The sequence below is a fragment of the Linepithema humile genome, chromosome 6 (assembly GCF_040581485.1).
Source record: "Linepithema humile isolate Giens D197 chromosome 6, Lhum_UNIL_v1.0, whole genome shotgun sequence".
Lineage (NCBI taxonomy): Eukaryota > Metazoa > Arthropoda > Insecta > Hymenoptera > Formicidae > Linepithema > Linepithema humile.
In genome coordinates this window covers 24,929,997-24,944,621 of record NC_090133.1, presented here as the reverse complement: position 1 = coordinate 24,944,621, position 14,625 = coordinate 24,929,997, and the positions used below count along the sequence as shown (strand labels likewise).

The 14,625-nt window shown below is 40.8% G+C and overlaps 1 protein-coding gene across 1 annotated transcript in view; it reads right to left on the bottom strand.

Annotated features, from left to right (window-relative positions):
- Positions 1 to 2,109: 2,109 nt before the first annotated feature.
- Positions 2,110 to 14,625, bottom strand: part of LOC105677094 (platelet endothelial cell adhesion molecule-like) — a 132,173-nt gene continuing 119,657 nt past the window's right edge. The window contains exons 5-6 of the mRNA XM_012375470.2: positions 14,384 to 14,582; positions 2,110 to 5,272 (exon numbers count right to left, since the gene is read on the bottom strand). Coding sequence (XP_012230893.1) covers positions 5,187 to 5,272; positions 14,384 to 14,582 — 285 coding nt within the window. The 3' untranslated portion in view covers positions 2,110 to 5,186. The remainder of the gene's footprint in view (positions 5,273 to 14,383; positions 14,583 to 14,625) is intronic.

Below are 14,625 nucleotides of genomic sequence, written 5' to 3'. Positions count from 1 at the left end.
TTATCATGTTGCCGGAGTTAATATAAGTCGATATAAAATACCATTACACGATTGAGTCGCGTATATAAAATCGATGGAATTCGTCTGTCGCTGCTAATTGGGCCTCGATGAAAAGATTACACGTGCTTCCCGTTTCATATTAAGATTACAAGTTTCTGCGTGTGGGTGAAAAGCGCCGATTGAATATCGAAGCTTCCAGGGAGAATTTAGACAACGACAGCGTCCGAAAGCGTATACAACATTGGCTCGATCACTTGAATGAAATGCGCTCCCAATCGATTCGTCGTAGCCTCACACAGCAACGAGCGCATATTGACGCTGCTCAGACGTATCAATACGACGACCCGCGGAAGTACCCGGCGGCGTAAACGTGTACATCTAATTTGGGAACGAAGCACTGCGCCGAGCACTATCGAAGCATTAATAACGAGCGGGGAAAGAGGGGGGGGGGGTGGATCGAGTTACAGTAGTCGCGTTGCTTCCAGGCGCGCAAAGCGAGGGAGAAGTTGCCTTAGTCAGCAACGAGCGTGATCACGTACGCAGTAATCGGACGAAGCCAACCAGCCAGCCAGCCAGCAAGCCCAGGTAGGTGGGTAGTACCGGTGAGTGGTGAAACAAAGTTTATTTTGAATCAACCACGGCAACCGAGTCGCACTATGCCGGCGAATAGCATCGCGAGCACCGCAGCAGTCGCGCGCGGTGCCGCGCAGGGTTCGCCGCTCCTACCGCAGTTCGGCTCTCAACATTCGACTCAACAGATACAGACAGAGACGACACGGGAGAAGGAGGGGTGGGTGGGACACAAACAGAGAAGCGGAGCGAAATGCGAGACGAGAACGGTGAAAACGTGGGAGAAGCGGGGGTGAAATAGTCTAGCCGACGATGGTGATTGTTACGGCGACGACGTTTCAGTTAGCTGAAACGTCGTTTCCTTTGTCGCGTCTGTGTGGGGAAGGAACTGTCCGCGATGAGGTGTACAGACGTTACACGCACACGAGAGAGAGAAAGAGAGAGAGAGAGAGAGAGAGAGAGAGAGAGAGAGAGAGAGAAAGAGAGAGAGAGGACGCCGCACACCGCATCACTGTACTCGGCAATATCCCGCACACGTGCGCGCCACGGCTACGTACGGGGATGCACAAACACCGTAAACGCGCTTCCCGTTGCGGTGCATGCTATCTCACGGAGGAGCTCGAGCTGTATCTGCTTGCCTGCGCGCGGTATTCCTCGTGCAAACTTCGTGCTTGCACGGGCGCCGTGTTCCTTGTAAGACTTCGCCCGTAGTCTGGGCTGTATAGAGGAAGAACGTAGAGATCTCGATTCGGGTTAATTGTGGGCTCCGTCTATAGACTCCAGTGCTCGGGCAATGAATTTTCGGAGTCGCGCGCGCGCGCGCGCACGCGCGCCGAGAGATCGGACGGGCGAATACTGCCAGACGGATATATTTATGCGCGTTCGTGGAAATTCTTCGATCTGATTGCGAGCGCAATTGCAGGGGGAATGAAAACGTCTGCATTAGCGAGATACTGTTTTCACAACGCTTCGGAGATAACGCTGCAGAGAGTTGTTAAAAGAACAGTTACGCTTTCTAAAAATAAACATATTTAAGTAATTAAAAGTGGAGAATATCGAAAAACGATAAAAGTTTAAAGGTCTTACAATTAAGGGAATTTGTAGAGAACCAAAATGCGAGCGTACATAATATTTTTCACATTTTCACCCAAACAAATAATTTAAATTTTTTCTGGAAAAAACAATGTTATGAAAATTTTGGAAATGTCTGCAAACCACCTGCAACGAATCAGATTTTATCGCAGTTTCGTGTTTACATAAATGAGCTTTACTTAAAACGCAAATGTTGGTTTCTGCAAGAGAATTATTCCGTTTTTGCCAAATTTTACAAACTTCTTTGAGCTAAAGTTTGTACCAATTTACGTAATGAAAAAATTTGCAAACTCTGCAAAATATTTATTTTTTCATGTTTTAAACATATAGCTCGAGAAAAAAAATTATCGCAAATTTGTATTAATAAAATGCTAATAATATGCCGGAGAGGAGAAACATTTGCATCTGCGAGATATTTTTCTCTTGTCAAAGAGAAAACCGATGAGATTTGTGTTCATGCAAGTTTATTATATCTGTTAAAAATAAGTATTTACATTAACAAAAGTATAATGCCCAAAAATAATAATAATTTATAGAATATCTTAAATCTAAAAAAATTAAAATCTGGCTTAACGAAATATTCCTATTTATCCTATTTCTAGTATACATATGTTACATCATGTTGAGATAAGTTTTGACGTCGCTTCGGGGATGTTCTAACTTTCTCGGGAATAATAGTAAACTTATCGGTAAATAATCAGTAATAACTCGAGCTTTTATCTTACTTACCCATTTACAAAAACGAGCTTCATACTTTAGGCGCAAAGATTAACTGCTCTCAAGAGAATCGTCCTGTCTCCGCCACATTTCATCCGATCCTCGCAAATGAAACTTTCGCGAAATTACCCAGTAGTGTAATTCACACGTTCGTTCACAAAATAATAATTCTGCACGCTTTTAGCTCCATAAATTAAAATAACTTATTAAAAAACAAAATAACTTCCTCGTCTCAAAAACAATGTTAATAAAATTATTATAAAAATGCATCCATTGTATATCTCTATTTTTAAATTAAAAACTCAACTATTCGTGATTATCGCTACAAATTAATCCTACGACTTTCAAATTTGTCTGAGATTATTGAGAATCAATCTTCGTTTCGAGCATCGCTCGGAATATTAGCACGCTCGAAACCGATTTCGGCGATTTGGCGCGATTTTACTACACCAGTCGGGGAATCGGCGAATCTGCTTGTATGAAAAATAAGGGTCGCGGTTCGCATGGTGCCTTCCGCCTAGTTCCACGCCGATACGCATTACTTCGCGAAGAGATTTGTGAGCGGTCGCGAGCGTGCCAAATGCTATCATATGCGCGTCGGGGGCGAAAGCGAAGGAAAGAGAAGAAGAGACGCATTCTGTTTGAGAGAGGAGGGGAGATGGGAGTTAATACAAACGATTTCTGTGTTCAGGATGAAGAAACAAGCTGTAACGTGCGGCCGGTTTATAGACGCGCGGGATCGTCCACGGAGTTTATCGTCCGTTTAATAAAGCGGAGGTGGATGGAGAATGAAAAACGCAACGTTCGTGCCGTTCTTTCCAACGCGTCGGTCTCCCCTCTATCTCCTTCGATAAATCGATTCTCGAAACGAGCCCTTCCACAGATTACACGCCCAACGACGTCGTATACCTGCAGAAAGCTTTGACACTCGTCCTGGAGCTCGACAGCGCGAGGACGTCGGAGATCGGTAAAATGTGTCGTCCAGCTTAAACGTTACATTTCAAAGTCTACGAGGGGTGATAAAGCAGCGAAATAGGTAAAAACGTATATATCACAAACGTACATACCGCGTTAAAAGAGAAAGGACGAAATACAGAGGAAAGAACAGCTAGATCGAATTTTATCTTCTCTTGTACGTCATTAAAAAAATAATTGGGCAATAAATTTGTTAGAGCGAATCGCGCACGATTAATCAATAATAATCGACGTAAGTACATACCTTGCTTATCTATGACCGCATTTGTCCACAACAGCGGCAGCAACAGCGGCAGCAATAGCAGCAGCGCAGCAACCACGTCGCTCTCTCGCACGTGATACGCGAAAAACGAGAACTTAGAAAAAAAAAGAAAAAAAAAAGGAAAAATAAAAAAGGTACGATCCGATACCGCGCGCGATCCGAACTCCTCCGCTTCGAAACTCGCGACATTGATCCGCCTACACAAGCGAGCCCGGGAGCGTTTGGACAATGGACAAATGGACTCGAATCGCACGTCTTTGGCGAGTGTATTGGAGAGATATTCGAGTGCACGTCGAGTGCGTTGTTACCGGGAGAGAGTACGAGAGAGAAAGAGAGAGAGAGAGAGAGAGAGAGATACGATTTCGCGAAACGAGAGTTCGGCGGCGATTTCCTCTCTCCCGGTATGCGAAAACTTTTCGCACCGCTTTTATCCTCTTCCTTTGTGCGATCACGCTGGTTCGGATCTCTTCTTGTCAGCGGTGTAGCGAAAGAGAACGTCTCTCACCCTCTTTCTCGCTCGCTGCTCTTTTCTTTCTTTCTCTTTCACACACATATACTCTCTTTCTCTCATTCTTTCTCTCTCGCGACAAAGATCGCAAATCCCTCGGAGGCGAGCTATACAAGCACCTACAGACGTATGTATACGTGCAATCGACGTCGGAAACCTATCCTTCTTTCTCGCTGTCGTTCTATATCCTTGGATGAACCCCTTTTGTTCATTATTCATCGCGAACGTCAAATTGAGCGCCATGGCAGTAATCGAACGCGACTAATTGGCTACGCTTCCCTTGTTTTCGATTCCCCGCGCCGCGTAAAACGCATCGCAGCGAGTTTCCCGACGGATTTAGCTGCGGCGATCCTTTATCCGATTATCTATTTCTCCACCGGTCAGGGTCCAATCCGGGATCCACGTTAACCCTTGACTGGCAATGCGCGTTTGCCGTCCTTTCTTTTCTGTCTATATATATATATATATATATATATATATATATATATATATATTGTATATATACATATATATATATATACACGACCGAAAAGATAAACAAGAAACAATCGCGTACGCGCGCGGGCGCGTTTTTTTTTGTACAAAGTAACAGGCTATATAAAAGACGCGGTTGTAAAATATATAACGGTAACAATTTGCGATCTCATGCGATCGCGCAAGATATCAAATGTTGAACGTCGCGTTTCTTTTTGATTCTAATTACAATGGCAGTGTTCAGGTCGAGAACAGTTTCACCAGTCGAAGGTTAACACAGCGCGCTACTGTCAACAGTCGTGACAAAAACGGGAAACATGCAGAATTCACGATCCCTAATCCCGTCCCAAAAAACGTAAATCAATGCACTATACAATAGAGAGAAAGAGAGAGAGAGAAAAAAAAGTAAAAGAAAAATACTTAGGTAATCATATCGGTTTAACAATATTTGTTTCTGCGCCCTCCATACGCGATCCTTAAATTCTCGTTCCATCGTCTCCTTCTCCAGCCCCTTCTCCTGTTGACTAGTGTGCTATTTATCATGCGACGCCCGTGAGCTCCCTTCTCGTGATCTCAGGCGTGCCGTGACTATCTCAGAAGCAGATGGAGCATGCCCAGGCAGAGTATTGTCACAAATGTCATCGTGTGCGTGCCGCTTCCGTTTTCTGAGGTTACTGCAACACATGTTAGAGAGAAAGGACGTTACTATTTCCCGTCATTCTGACAATTGGGCGAGTGTCGCTTCTGGAATGTTAACTATCATGCCGCGTAGTTTGTGACAACGAGTGAAAGTGTAACGGAATCATTTCCATATTATACCAAAATATACGATCCGCATGTAGAAATGCTTGGGATACTTGTATAATATATTGAAAAATAAATAAAAAATATCTGTTTGAAGTAATTTTTATATCGCATCAGTTTTCTTTTAATATTTCAGCTTTTCAAATATTTTGCATGTTAGAAGCTATTCTACTTTATTAAACTACATCTTGAACAAAAGTGTCACAAGCTGCGCAACGTACTGCGAATATGAAAGAAATATTTTCTGTAATATTATAGTACCTTTTTGCAAAAAAAAAAAAAAAAAAGTTGAGAAATAATGTTTAATACGGTAAAGTTATCGCCTTAAGATTTTACTGGAGTTTTCCCATAATAATCTAAAATTAAAACTATGCACCTGAAAATAGATTATGATTTTTATTATTCATCATGTAAAATAAAAAATCCAGTAAAAAAAAAGCGAAAGCTTTTCCAAGTTGAACATTTCGCTGTAAACTGTACGCTGCATTCAAATTTCTAGTATCTTTGCAGTGCAGAATTTATATGCGCTACGTGATCTCTATTTGCACAAAACGATGGCACGTATCGACGTATCGTCCTCGTTGAAACTTTATTTTTTTTTGGCAAAGAGATTTTTTACGTTAAATGATTTACATGAAAATCGACGGAGTATATTGCAAAAAAAAAAGAAAAATAAATAAAACGCATCAGTCGAATAACAGTACCTCAAGCGTCATTGGACATTGATTAGTACACATTTGGTACACATTTTGCGTGCATTTCGTATCATTAAAACGTCATTATTATGCTGCGTGATGTTCAAAATCGACACGCTTATAATCAATAACAGCGGTGATAACGACACAACATATCCCCGTCGAACTGAGCATGCAGGAAATCTGGCGAATAGATATCAAATCCATCGAGAAATGCGTCGACGATAATCAGTTGATTTTAGCTCGGTTTGTAAACTCTGCACATTATCGGCCGTGAATATAACACACCTCAAAACTAAGCATTTACAGGCACCGGGCGCGATTCTAATGTTGACATGTTGACATGTGTGTCACATGAATATTATTGTAGTCCAAAACGCGTAGTTTTGACCGAGATACATCCCACATAGCGATACCTACAGCAATACGTAATCCACTTACGTTTTGCAGAAAATTCAGAGAGAAGACTGCATCGTTTCTAGTTTTACGTTATAAGCGAAGATTAAATTATGAATAACAATTTAAAAAAAATTAAATTAAAAAAAAGAAAAAAAAAAGAAATCTAATTTGTAATATTTTTTAATATATCTCGTAATTGCGAGATAATTAATTAGAACCACAATTTTCTTCTCTAAACCTGCGAGAAATCCAAATAAATTTTTATTTTAACCTATTCCGAAGAAAACGTAAAAACGCGGAAGAGGAAATCACATTTCTGTTCCCTTGTTAAGTCACCAGACAGATAAAGAATACATTTAAATGAGATGATAGATTATTGGGGAGCGATTTCGCGTAAAACGACATTTTTCTCTCTGCCCAAGATTAAATCTCACTGGCAGGGCGAAGCGTGTCAACTGTTGAAATCCCTTTCGGAATGGAAACTGGCGCGCGAGGGGGAGCGCCATTAAGTGGAACGTCACTGGATTTTCCTCCGCGGGGCATTGTTCCTTCTGTCGGGTGGAAAAGTCAATTTCCTAAAAACAATTCTGTCGACCACGGCCCAGGGAGTAATACGTACGAATCAAGCAAGCAGCCGCCCGCGGAAAACCGGGTGTGAACGAAATGAAATTACTACGGGCGCAGAAGAGAACGAATTTCAGTAACGGCGGCAGCGTCGGAGTGTGCGGGAACGGTAAAAGGGACTAAAGTGGAATAAGCTCCGACAGGTTTGAAAATTGAGGAGGGCCGAAATCCTTTGGTCGCTTATCAATCGTTGGGGTTTACGATGTACGTTCCCCCCAGTCTGCTGCCATCAAATTTATCCCGAAACGTACGGGGAGTTTTGCGAACGATGGCGAAATCGCGAACACTCGGAATCCAGATAGCTGCTCGATAGCGATCGTTGATATTACTTTTGGAATATTCCACTTGCACATAAAAAACGACGAGTAATCTGATTATCTTTAACGTTTGATAACGCATACTGTGCCGTACATGCAATTTTTTTTTTATGCATATCAAAGTACTCTACGAAATATTGATGTACAGTATACATATATGCCATCGAAAACTTTTTCTCACTTAGAGATTTGACCGTGTTAAAGTTGTTCCCGTCCCGAAAATATACAAAAAATAATATAATTGAGTATTCGGTAAAAATAATTAATTTTATGCAAATATGCAACAAATTGATTGCTAAATAAAACAAATAAAAGTTAATTGTTCAAGGCATGTTAATACTTGTACGAAATGAATTCGCAAAGTGAATTATTTGCGAAGAACTTTTATAAAGTTCGTAAAGTTCGCGCAGTCAGATTTTTACGGTGCGTATAAATGGCAATGTATAAATATGCGTATAAATGTGCGTAAGACAGCTTATGAGGTAGCGTTTCATGGATTTTCGGTAAGAGCCTTTGAGAGGGATTGAAGCGTCCGCCTGAAAAGTGCGCTAGGCCGCGACGAAATCCGGAGAGTTCTTGATGTAAAAACTCTTCAGCAAAGTTCACGAGCTGGTGCTCGTAAGTTCGTGACACGAGTTTTCGGAAAGTTTCGGAGAAACGATTTACTTAGAGTACAACCGTAGTGCGTTTCTGTTGCACGTATACTTTGTCACTCGTATGTATAAAGATCTCAGCGCAATACAGCGTGAAAATTGTCAAAAGTTATTCTTGTAAGATACATTAACTAAAATTTCTATCCTGGTGCTCACAAGTTTGCAGACCAACCAAAAGTTCTCTAGAGAAATTGAGATGTTCTTGCATACAGTGAGATGTATCTTCAAATTATTCATGTATCGAAGCAATCAATGATATTTGTTTAAAATCATTATAAATAATTGCAAATTAGAGCAGAATTAAAATTGTAACATGTGTATCTACTTATATCGATAAAAATATAATATACAGAGAGAGAGAGAAACGTGTTGTAAAGAATAATATGTCAAAACTAGAATTTAACAGTACGCAGTAATTGAAAGAAATTCCGGTTTTAACGTGAACATCCCTCGTACATGATATGTAGAAAATATCTAGAAAATTAAAAATGATTATATTTTTGAGAAAAAGCAAGAGCCAACATTGGACACTTACAACGTGTTATATACGGCATAAAATTTTGAATATAAATATCACTTCAAGAACTTATTTAAGTGACGGATAAGCTCAAATCGAAAAGCCCTCATTTTCCATGTCTTGCGGTAATCCATTTATTTCCTGGCGCTCGAAACTAATCGGATATTCACAAGTAATCAGAAACTCAGTAAAGTTCGACATAAACCAATAAATTTCAGGCACCTGAAGATGAGTTCGTATACAACTTGAGAACAGAATCCCGATCTGACATAACTTGAAAATTCCCTGATCCCATCTAAAACAAGCATGTTGTTTTAATTTCGGCACTATATCCATTCTGCAAAGTTTACTTGTGGTATCGTTCATTGATTGAAACTTAATTATTTTGATTACAGATTTGTATAAATTTCCTAAATCGATTTAGAGAAAGAAGTTTCATTTATTAAACCACGAATCTTCGAAATAGAATTTAGCTTTGAAAATTTTTCTGCAAATTTTTTCGATATTTAAAGAAGCGGCGTTTGAATTAAAATGTTGCGAAAAAAATAATTTAAAGTAAAAAAGGCTTATCTCGAATCGGAACCATATGATTACCTACATGACACTTTCAATAATAACGGTACAGAATGTCAGTGATCAATCACCTGCTTTCGTGCAGATGTCGGCCGCAGAAGCGAGCGCGCGTGTCGTCACGCAGCGCGAGATATTTCCCTAACTGACTGACAGGGGGTGGCTGTGTCTACTGTGCGCGAAGCCGAGCAGCCGATAAGCGCTGCCTTCCACGAGGGTGTTAGTCAATCGGAGAGCACCGCGCGTTTTCTCCGCCCGGTAGTTTACACGGGAACAAGAAGGACCGAATAATCGGGTATGCAAAGCTTTGATAACAGGCACTCTTAAAAGCGCGTCAGGATATCTGCGCTACCTTGATCCGCGCTTCCGGACCCGTCCGCCACGAAATTACACATACGACATGTATAGAAGATGGTTCAAGGATCGGAATACTTGACCTGAATATCAGACATTAGAAAATAACGAGAGTGGCTTTAAAACTGCGCTGATCGAAGCTTAAAAGATTTCGACGTATTCAGCTTTGCAGAAGAAAAAATTTTGTATAAATTGCAGGTGATGTTTGCGAAGATAAACTTGATAATAAAATTAATTACGTGTCAAATAGCTACAGCGGTGTTAAGATATGAAACAGATAATCTAAATAAAAAAAAAAAAATTTCACGACGCTAATGAGACTTTAATTACATGACCAAATTAATTAAATATCCGACGTGAAATTAATTAGCAGCAAGAATTATCGCAGTGCGGAATTATTTCTGACTGCAGCCGCGCTGTTACGAGTCACCCTATGTACTTTCGCGTGTGTGCTCAAACGCAAAATATACACGTATACCGCAGCGGTAACCTTTGACTGCAGACGAGATGGCGTCCCCCAGGCCCAAAGACGTTCAAATCCCTTTCTTCTTGCCTCGCTCGTCGTCCTACATGTGAGATTAGCGTCCCGGGACTCGGGTAATTCGTGAAGCCGGTGGATGAGGAAGGGAAGAGAGGAGGGGGAGGGGGGCGGAGAGCAAAGGGAGGGCTCAGAAGGATGTCGAGAGAAAGCAAGGACGGCGAAGCGACAAGGAGACGGAAGAGCCGAAGTTCCCGTTTCGGGCAAGTTTCCCCAGCGAGGCACCGAATCTTTCGTGTCTCGTACCATCGGCGCGTATGTAGGACAGAGGCGGGGGCGAATGAACGTATATCAAAATCCAGCGAGAATTCCGCAGCAGTCCGCGTCGCGTCATTAAACTTCACGCGGTACATGACGTGAGTTTTTTTGCGCGGAAACAAACTCACACACCGGTGGGAAGACAATCGCTCGTAACGCACGCGGAAATGTTATATGACGTCATTTTGCGGCGCACGCTGCAATGTAAGTATAATACCGAAAAATTGCGTAATTTCTGAATGAATGAATATAAATTGAATCATATGAAAATTCACATGTAAATATTCTTTGTGATAGCTATAAAGAGTACATCGAAGCGTGGACAAAAAATATTTCGAACTGCCAATAACAGTCGTTAGCTTCCTGATATTAACTAAAATAGCTGGATCAAGCAGCGCGTTCACCGTGGGATGAAGCCATATCGAATTGGCGACAGAGTTTAGCGTCATTTCACCATTGTGTATTGTTAGATCAATGCTACATATGAATCGGATTTTCTACAAAAGGCACGACCATTGAGATGAAAAAACGATCGTAGCGGAAAATACCATTTTTGTGGTCGCTTTTATTTTCTGTAAACGCCACAGTCTTTTATAAAATGCTGCATGCGACCGACGCTTATTAAATGTTATCGGGCAAACGTCATTGAAAATAAAATGAACGTCCCGCTTTCGTGGGCATATAGACCACCGGCGGTCCTTTCAAAACAAACAAATATGAGGTAAACCGAACTCCAGTAGCTTAACAATACAGGGTCGACAGAATGCGAATAAAGTTTAACAAAAAAAAAACAACAAAAAAAAACCATCAAAGAGGCTGTAGCCGAAAAGTGATTACGCAACGTCGTCGAACTAAGCGTGTGTACGACTTTTGATAAATGCCGTTACGCGCTAAAAATTTTTGTACATTTCGTAATCCATTGCGCTCCGCTGCGATTTATTATATTCAACGATTGCTGGCAACCGGTCAAACCGTATACAGGATTGAACGCGCGCGTTAATTTCGTTTCGCGTACAAATGGCTTTCCTTTATTTTCACAAATTGCGAATGTATGTACACGTACTCCGACAGTCGGGAAAGGGATTACTCCGCATTGTGTGTCGAAATGTTTTATTGATATCGGCGATGGAATTTATCAGCGCGCGATGACTAATGGATCTGCGTCTCGTTTGGAATTGAACTCACGCGAAATGTTTGCGGAAACGACTAAGAATATCGCAACTTACAGATGTACATTATGTTGTTAACAATGGATGCACGTAATATCCGTGCACTTTAGCTTCGTATTACGTGTGATATTTCGGTTCACCGCAGCATAGTTGATTACCTATCTCGGAATAACTCTGGTTTACCACTGCATAGTTGATTGGCTATATCGAAATAACGCGAGTTTATCAGTTCAACGCATTAAAGCGGCACACATGTGCTACATATCAAGCGCGGCCGGCATTGTTCGATGTGATGATAAGAAGTTTTCTAGGACGCCGCTATGTCGGCAAATTCATGAACATTCTTCGCACCGGTCCACGACAACACCTGCCAACCATTTCTTCGAGTCATCCATCTACTTTGCGCCCGTTTCACATATTAAACTTCAGTTCACGTCGGCGGAAGAAAATCACTAAAAAGTCTACGGCAATATTCCTTTTCCATATTACATCAAGCGCAAATATTCTATATTTCTTCGCGTATGAAAGCTCGCATCCCCGCAACGTAGAAGTGAGATCTTTGAAATTTTTATACGGTGTTTCCAAGTTTCCTGTATTATGTTTTATATCTACAGTTTCTTTGATCATTTTAGTACTGAATTTTGCTTGATATTTTGAATGCTACCTGCATTTCCTATTGGCAGTTCTTTAAGCTGATCATTTATTTCAATTTTCCAACATTCTTCCTACAAATACAAGCAATTTGGTTTTTGTTTTGCCATATGAGATATAAAAATAAAAGTTACATCACATGCCATAAAATAAACTGTCAATAACAAAAAGATAAAAGATTAAAATTAAACAAAAGGAATGCTGCAGAACAACATAAAATATAAAATAAATAACTTCGTTTTCATACCAAAAATTGTACTTTTCAGCAACTGCAATTTAAAAAATATAATTAAAATGTTCGATTGTGCAATGTTGAAAAATGAAGATATCATTTATTAACCAATAAATCACACACAATATGATACGCAACGGTAAACAATAAAACTTGTGTACAACGCGTTTTCCTGAAAATAGGGAATACTGTATTATAAGCAAGATGTAAAACAGACAAAAAGGGCACAATGGCGTTTATGCGTTCGTTGTTTTCCCAGGACGAATTGCACAATACGCAAAACCCACTGGTTATTTTCCCGACCGTCGGGCAAACGGAAGTATCCAATCACCCGTATTTCGAACAGAAATCCATTGGAGAGCCAGATTCAAAACACCAGGATATAGATTATCGGTGGACGATACTTTTCGATTCCGCAGTGTACGAACACGATCATAAAATTGGGGTTGCCAACGGAGACACTAGTTGTGTAGAGGCATTGCATCAATGTAATCTATTGATACGTACGCAATCTCTCTTCTCTATTGGCTGCAATCTTCCAAGCTAGATTTTCGATTCGATTAACAAGATAGTGCGATAGTGAAATAATACTTGTCTAAATTATATAATATTACAATTAAATTAAATGGATTAAGTGCGAAAGATTATTAATCTAGTAACTATTTTCTAAGCGTCGAGAGAACATCTTTAATAATACCAAAATTTAGAATAATCTCATTGAAATAATTATTACTTAATCTTTCTTAAAGAATTATTAAATAATTAAAAAAATGCGGGACAAGCGACATCAAATTACATCAGCGCGTATAATCTGTTAAATTAACGACGGAAAAATGTCTAGAACAAAGAATAATTTTCATAGAAAATTTAATAATTTCTAAAATTATACAACAAATAGGAAATTATACATATATTGTTGTAGGAGTAAAGAATTCGATATGCTAATTACTGTTTGAATATCTTTCACACAAAGCAAGAATGCGATAAATTAGTTTTAAACAATTTTCAAGCAGGTTTATAACTTCACTAATCTGCGTTTCAAAGCGAAACTATCGTGAATTATTTCGCATCCACTCAGCATCCACCCGCAGAGAGAACATAGAAATCATTGGCGCACTACCGACTCCGTACGTACACGAGGCGACGAAAGTTGTGGAACGCCGGCGGGTGCATCGGGCAAAGGGTAAAAGGACGGGTCGGCCGGTCGGAAGGTAATGGGAGCGTAGGTTATACCCGTGGCCGCTCAATTAAATCTCGTCGACGTCGCGTGCAGGAAGCAGGCGCAGCGTGCACCGGAGGCTTCCTTACCGATTTCGAGTGGGTGGACCCCGCTCTCGAAATTTATTAGTCCGTGCGACCAACCGACTAATCTCGACTCGGAACGGTACGTGTGCGACTATTACCCGCAGAACGTCCACTATTTGAGATCGCAGACGAGAGCATTGAATAAACAGGTGCGCGCAGATCGAGATGCCGCGTCGCGATGTGCGAAAAGACGATATATAGTTACCATTGTTTACTCTCGAAATTCCTTTCGTTGAATGTTATAGAATATGATACAGATAATTACTGATATACCACAAAGGATATCGCACAAATTCGTTAGTGGGCTTGCGTACAATGGTATTGGATACTGAGAAACTTGATCTGATTCCATGGAAACATAATCTAACTTGGCCTAACCAGACTTGATCTAATTTGCACTGACCTTAGACATCTGTTCGGTTATATTCACGTTGAAAGCTAAACTCGAATTACCATTCAAATTGGCCGAAGAGATGTGATGTAATGTAAATGTTAAGTGTGGCCCATTAAAATTACGAATTAAATGCAAAATTTTCGAGTTTTGTTTGTTTTTAATCTAACGACGTTTAAGCGGCGTCATCTTGGCTAATCGTAAACAGTTTTAAATATCTAACGAGTTGTGAAAAGCTTGTAGACTTTAGAAAATCTCAGATTTACAGGACATTACTGGGCAAGTAGAAATGAGATTTTTATACTCACCTCTTTCTGGTACGGGCTCGCGTATTCCCGTGCCGAGCTGGAGCTCGCTCGTCGTCGAGTATATGCCAGGTATCTGTGCGGTGCAACGTAGATTCAACTGGCCGTTCGTGTAATGGAACGGCTGAAGGGTGAGGCTCATCTCGCTCCACTGCGCCCCGTCCTCGTCTTTCGCACGGAGCTGCCTCGCGGTCGCCTCCACCTGCGACAAATCAAGCGTGATCCCATCGTCAGATGAATCGTCG